General features: G+C 47.2%; 1 protein-coding gene across 1 annotated transcript; it reads right to left on the bottom strand.

Annotated features, from left to right (window-relative positions):
- Window positions 1-526: 526 nt before the first annotated feature.
- Window positions 527-5,246, bottom strand: Lov (BTB/POZ domain-containing jim lovell protein). The gene is made up of 2 exons (XM_076380334.1): window positions 5,056-5,246; window positions 527-2,510 (listed from the first exon to the last, which is right to left on the bottom strand). Exons 1-2 carry the CDS (start codon window positions 5,244-5,246, stop codon window positions 527-529), a joined length of 2,175 nt encoding a protein of 724 aa, XP_076236449.1.
- Between the last annotated feature and the right edge of the window lie 2,194 nt (window positions 5,247-7,440).

Raw genomic sequence — 7,440 nt, forward strand, 5'->3', positions numbered from 1 at the left:
GCCAACGTCGACCCGTAGAAGGACTCGAGCCGAAGGAAAACGCGACGAGATCGCTCGACGTGAATTTCGCCGGCACGCTCGACTGAGTTTGGCGTTTCGCGATCGACGGACAAAGGGGGCGACACGTCTCCGTATTTTTGCCGGCGGAGAAAGACAACGAACAAAGAAATCGCCGAGAGAAACATAGGATAGGAATGAAACGTGGTGACAGCGTGGCTTAAGCGTGGATCGAGCAGGGCGTAGTGTCCGTCGAGCTGTACCCTGGTAGCTGTAATTCGTGATAGTCAGTCTTGTGAAAAAGAGAACAATCTCGCGGAGAATCGAGGGAAGGGTCTGCGTCTCTGTGTACGTTGCGTACTGTGGGGCCTGTCTGCGTGTCCTGTGGTGTGGTCTCATGTGAGTGTCGAGGGATCGTTAAAAGGGGAATGGTTTCGGGGTAGATCGGATGCTGACGCGTCCGTGGTCCTTCAACAAGGATTCAAGTGTCACTGCGTGCGCCTACGACCACGCGTAAGACGATTCTCTTCTAATCCGAACCGTTTTGCTGAAGTAGCGCGGGCGCCGACTGAGGCGGTTGCGGCTGCAGCGACTCGTGGTGATGATGGTGGTCCACTGGCGATGGTGTTCGACTGCTTCTCGCGGTGGACAGGTCGCCGCTGCCACCTCCGCTGTTAGGGTTCGCGGTTGGTTCGAAGGCCTTTTGCTCGCTCGGTGGAAGCAGATGCACCATGCTGACTGGCACGGGGAACGCCGCGGCGGCGAAGTCGGGAAAGAAACCTTGCGGGATGTTGCCGCCGAGCAACGAGTGATGAGGGAATCCGCTATCGTCGCCAGGATGCGGTGGCAGACCAGCGAGCGGATGGGTCATCTGCGTGGGCGGTTGGACGGTTTTCACGTTGTTGTTCAGCGAGTTCATCACCACTTCGCCCGTCGTCGCGCCCGTGCAATCCCTCCTCAGCTGCTCGAGTTTTAGACTCTTTCCGTATTTCCCTCTCACGTACATCAGCAAGCTGTTATACGGTATACCGAAGATCCTGCTCGCCTGGGACGTCGTCATCTTCTTGTTCCACACGTGCTGGAGCGCCTCGGTCAGCTCCGCGTTCGTCCACGACCTCGGAGGACCTCCCCTAGGCGCGCTGTGCTGACCCTTCGGCCTACCAACAGGTAGGCCTCTGCTACCATGATCTCCCCATCTCCGTGGCGTGTCACCGTCGCCCCTGTGCTTCTTCGGCTTCTTCCCCGGGTGATGACCTCCCAGGCCAGCCGCACCGAAGAGTCCATGCAGCGTCTCTGGCTTAAAACTATCGTGGAGGTCAGCCAGAAGGGATCCCCTGTCCAGTGCACCTGCGTGTGGGAACAAACCGCCGCCCAGAGACGCCACACCGTCTAATGGGAACATGGACGTGACAGAGGTTCGTCGAGGTGTCAGTGGCGACTCCTGCTGTTGTTGCTGCTGCTGTTGCTGCTGCTGCTGGTACGGATGTGTCCTGTTTGGCCCGTGTGGACTCCCTTCCCGCGGATGGTGGCCCTGAGGTGGTGGTGGCAGTTGGCTCTGCGGATGGTTCGGCAGCCACTGGGCCGCCAGCTGGCCCAGACTCGTCAGGTACTCGCTGTGGTGATGTGGCGGCGTCAGCGACAGGGCCGACATCGCCGGTAAGCCAGCTGCAGCCGCCGCCGCCGCCGCTGCTGCTGCCGCAGACGGAATGTCTTGGAGGGAACCGTCAGGGTGCAGCAGACTCGTGCCTGTTAACGGCGACCCTCTTGGACTGCTCGCCGCCTCGCTGCTGTCCGCCTTCACGTGGTGCTGCTCGGGTCCTCCAGGTGACAGGGACCTCTTCATCGAGAGATTCTCCGCCATGTCCTCTTGCTGCTGACTCTGCGAGCTCACCAGCGGTTGTTGGTGGTGCTGTTGCTGTTGGGACTGCTGGCTGCTCAGGTTCAACCCGCTCGGAGGGGGGCTGAGGCTCGCTGGGGGGTGAGGTCGACTGAGGTCCTGGGGCACCAGCTCCCCTGATCTTCTTCGTGGCCGAGCCTGCTTCCGTCGCGGCAGCAAAGGCGACCCGCAGCTCTCTCGTAGCTCGCGAACGCCGAAGTTTAAGTGACCCATGTTCGGTAACCTGTCACGGTGGTCCCTCGCAGGGTGGAAAATGGTAGGTGTCGTCACTGCTGGAGGTTCCCGCGTGGACGGCGGCGCCGTGCTCTCCGACGCGTTGTCGTCTTCTTCGGGGGTGCCTTGTCTGGCGCCCTCCGGCGTCGAAGGCTCTCCTAGGAGGAGATCTGCGGTCGGCGTCTCTGGCGGGGACGCTGGCCTCGGCTCCGACGACGCCAGTCCACGGACCTGGAGACTCTCCGCGGCCCTCATCAGTCCTGGAAGCTCCTCGCGACCTACTCGAACCTCGCCACGGTACATAAAGTCGATCAGCGCTGCTACTTCGTGGCCTGGGAAGTCCTTTAGCACGATCACCGGGTGCTTGCAGGGGTGCTCCGCGAATATCCTCTCGAAAAAGGGGCTGAAACGTGAAGGAGCAGGGGAGTGAGGAATTTGCTTCAGCTGCCTTGGAAAGTGTCGATTAATAATCAGAGTTTTTAGTTTGTGTATGATATGATACTGTAAGTAGAGTATCTGGAAAAGAGGGAATGGTATTGTAGAAAATATCTCTAATTTTCTGAAGAAAATTTAATACAATTTATTTGGGAACCCTTTGGATAGTAAACTGTACTGTAAGGCGAGTTTTCGAAAAGAAAATCTCATTTTTTAAATTCTTTCTTCTATTCTGAAGAGTTAGTGACTTCCTACTTCGAAATTCTAAACATATTTTACTTTTCGTATTAAAATTGAGGAGCTTAAGTAAGGGATCTGTATTTCTCAGAGCCTCAATTCTTGACAGCAAAGGCTAGAATTTCTGTAGTGCCTCATTTGTCTTCTCCTATAATCCATTGGCATTTCGAAATAATTTTGGACAACTAGAGGGTACAGTAATGGCGGTAAAAGATATGACAAATTGAAAATGCAATACCCTTCTAATGGGGCGACTCCATAGAAGTAATCACGGTGATCATGTTATGCAACTTATATTCCGTACATTTCACCCTCGATAAGGGTTATCTCCGCGTTTACACCTGCTTTCATTCTGCTGCAGAAAATTTGCAAGGCTTCGCTATTTCCTCGACTATTGCAATATCTTTATTACGCTGACTATTACCTCTTATACGCGAAAAACAAAAGCGGTAGTAACAATGTATACGCGGTCAGATGTGTGTGTCTAAAACTATCGTGCTCCGCTAACCCTCGCGGTTCTTTTACTTCTTATAAGACAATTACGCTTGATTTACTCCGCCATTATCAAACACGCAACCCTTGCTTAAAACGAGAACCGAGTTATACACAATCTTTACGACGTTTAAAAGAGTTTCAACGTTGTACAAACTACACACGTATTTATATAATACCTCGGAATCGCTCGAAAGTTGCGGTTCGCTTTTTCCTTTATCGCGGCTACCAATACCGTGACACACGAGCACGTCACTCTGACTTTCCAACGTTACAATTTTTATTCAAATTATGTAGCTACTTCTGAAGAGTATCGCTGAACGCTAGGAATTATTATAGCGTCGCAATCTAAGGAGAGAAAAATAATTGAAGGTGGAGACGGGGGAAAATCGCACGTCGTCGACAGCGTGCGTTCTTCAGGTGTAGATTGTCTGGCGAAAGAGGAGCAGCTTGCTTCGCAGCCAGAAACCACGGGCAAAAAGCTACGACAAGAATTAGCGTTCCCTTCGCGAGACAGTAGATTCTGGACGGTGTACACGAGACTTTCGCTTGTTGCCGCTTTTACGTCATACGTTCCGCGGAGCAAGAAGAACATTACAGCGTGTTCCGTCGAATGCAAGCTGACCAGCGAGCCAAGAATAAAGGAGCAACAGAAGAGTAGTCGCGGTCGAGGAAACGCGTTTCCGCGCGAAGTTCGCGAATTTGAGATATGTACAGTGCTTCTTTTTTAGTATATTATGTAGCTTTGGAGATCGAGGATGAAAAGTGGTTTGGGATTTTGTAACTGAGAGTTAAACTGAAGTGGTACAGGATTTAAGCAAGTAGCGTCTCGCCTAAAGTGTCGGAGCGAAAATGGTGCTCGCTACTGTTACAAATGGAGTGTTAATTTATTTAACAGGATTAAGTGGAACAAGTCAACCAAAGATGAAACTAAGGTAGACGAGATAAAATGGAGAATACTGCCACGGTTTTCAGTGTGGTTTCAAGTTTTAGACCTGTACTACTTGTTAATTGGGGATACTACATGCTTTGGAGAACTATTGTAATGGGACAATTGCAGTGTCATCGTTTTCTGTGATCGGTAAACTTTGAATCCTCGAATTGAGAGTTTAATATAAAAGAATTAGTGTCAGGATCTAGTGATACTTTTGCATCGGTTATATGGTTGATATTAGAAGAAATTTAGTCGTAAACTAACTAATATAATTTTGTGGAATCTATTCAATAACTTCAAGTTCTAAAATTACGAAGACTAGAATTTATTCACTGATCCTACTGCACTCGATGATTCATCTACCAGCATAAAAACATTCTACATTCTACTCGATACAAATCAAGGTACAGCGATACAGAGTCCTCCACATGTAGCAAAAAAAAATCATTACCTGTATCTGTCCTTTTATCTACCATGTTTCTAGCTTTCACGCCTAGTTCTTACCAAATATTCTCAATTTTAATACAAAACATAAAATATCTTTACAATTCCACCCCTTCGCAAAATAAATTCATAAATCACAGTATTGAAAAACCCTAAACCTCCCCCAAAAATCTTCAACAGAGCTAATTTAGCAAGTTAACGCTTTATACGTGCCCCTGCAAACTTTCAATCACCCCCTTCCAATTCCTTCGTTTCAACTACTCGCCCACCAATCCATACACGCTCAGTATAAAACCTTTCCCTCTTTTCTTCAAATTTTCCCTACCATCGACTGTGCACAGCCTCCAAGAGACGCGGCACCAACGCAAGGGGTGTTTGAGAAACGAGGTTGACGGTGTATGCGTACCTGCAGGCACTAAGGACGACCTTGTGCGCCCTGAGGCTGGTCTCAGCGCAGACCAGGGTCACGTCGACGAGTATCTCGGCGTGCAGCAGCGCCTCGAACGCCTGTAGTATGTGCGTCTGGTGATTGTTCCATCGTAGGGAGTAGTGCGACTGCAAAGCCATCCCATCAGGACTGTCCGCGGCGCTCGACATTTTTTCACCGCCGCCCGTGCCGTTAGCGGAGCCACCTTGCTCCGCCTCGTTCTCCTTCGTGCCTCGAGCTTCTGCGCTCGGTTTTCTCTTCCATGCACGCACGCACGTGGCCACGCACGTATTGTGAACGATGCCTCCCCGTCGACACTATCTTGAACGACGCTGCTCTCCTGAAATCCGAGGAAAAGTCGAACTGTCAGTTGCTTCTTCGCCCGAGCCGCGCGGCTCTCGGGACGCGGTCAAAAGGGGGGTGGAAAAAGGATGAGCGACGATTCGAGGCTCCTGACTCCTACGAATGTGCCACGACGGTCGATTAGGCTCACAAGAGGCTGGAAATCGAAAATTTGTTTGGAGCTTGAGAGTCGGGGGCGGAAACGGGGGATGCAACTGGTGTGCATCCGCGAGGGCGGTGGACTAAGGAGATTGGATGGCGGAAGAAATTGAAAAATAGTGGGTGGTTTTGGTTGAGAAATGGGTGGGTAGATGGAGATAAGGAGCTCTGAATTTTGGAAGAAATTTCCCTCTGGGGGACGATGGGGAATTTTGAGTGTCTTCGTGGGGGTGAAAGAGTGAGAAGCTTTGGTAACACTTTGGAAGTTTGCTGAGCTTTTAGTTCTTCCTGTCTTGGTATCTTGATTTTTGTTTTTGGGGATTATTTAGTCTTGGATGAAGATTGAAAACACCTACTATGATTCATAATTCCGAAATTCTGATTCGTATTTGACCCTGACAATATCACCAGATTATTCCATTTGAAAATAAGCTCGAATTATTATAGGATTAGTAAAAATGAGCTGTGAAAGAACTCATTTAGAAAACAGTGACGTATGAGAAAATAGTGTGACGTATGATCAACTCACATATTATGTATCTAGCATTAAGTATTGAAACAATTAACGTAAGGAACGATGAATTTCATTATGTTACGTCTTGCAGGTTTCGTAGAACATTAATCAATTACTTGCTGTTATTCTATTATTAGTACAGATTGTAATACACTGAATTTATAGAAAATAAAATATTGATCCACTACAACCATCGTGACTTTATTTGTTACAAAGAGTGAGTACTAACTAAGAATATTTCAAGATGAAAGATTTGATATGATTATATTATTTTTTGTGGTAGTCGATTAATTCTCGATAAAATCCTGAATATAACAATTCTGCATGAATTGTGCAGAATTTAACGAATAAGTTCATGGAAATTAGCAAACTACGAAGCAACAGAATACACTTCCACAAATGAATATTTAAATATGATATTTTTTACGAAATTTAGATTGCTGGAGTCTCTGTCATACGAAGCCACAAATTTGAGAATATTTAAAAGTTTCTATAGAATGTAAACTAATAAATAAATATTATAAATTGATCATAATTTTTTCAAAAGTCATTCATTAAATAGAGTATCTATATGTCTAATATTATATGTACATTATTTCTGAACCAAAACCTGTATCTTTCTTTCACGAGCTAAATTGAATCGAACAGTGATCTACACTTTTTCCTCAAAAGCTTGAGTACATTTATCTTAATACTTATCATTAGTATAGGTACTCCAAATGACTCAATTTCAAAGGAAATATTTTACATTGCAAGAAGGCATATTTCACTGACGAGAAAATCTACAAGCACGACTACAACTTACTATATTACAACTTCCAAACCGGTACAAACACTTACAACAGAAATTCGTTTTCGTTCATCCCACTGTTTACTATGATATTCTGAACACCAGTCCATCGACACAAGGCAAACACCTGAATGACTTAACTCTCATTTAAACTCATCTGCACAAATTATTCATATTCCTCGTCTACAGAGACAGAATTATCCAACATTATACAAATCGTTCCAACCCTATCAAGAATTATTATCATTTTATCTCAAACAGAACGACGCGAACAAATTTCCCACGAGCAGCCAAGAGCGACCAAAACGATTCGCGAAACGTGCGCAAACTTCCACCGCCTGTCGCGTACACCTTCCTAATGTTTACGATTCAAGTCGACTGTCTTTCGAAACAATGCCTATCGATTCGTCAATAAAGCTCGACCTACAGCTCGACAAATTCCCCTCGAATTCTCGGTCGTTCTGCACTCGTGACGAACATGGAACTACGTGGAAATTAATCTATCGATGGGCGCGAATTTCTTTGGGGCAAAGTGTGAGACTAATGAGTAATACTATGC

The sequence above is a fragment of the Calliopsis andreniformis genome, chromosome 6 (genome assembly GCF_051401765.1).
Source record: "Calliopsis andreniformis isolate RMS-2024a chromosome 6, iyCalAndr_principal, whole genome shotgun sequence".
In the NCBI taxonomy this organism is placed as follows: domain Eukaryota; kingdom Metazoa; phylum Arthropoda; class Insecta; order Hymenoptera; family Andrenidae; genus Calliopsis; species Calliopsis andreniformis.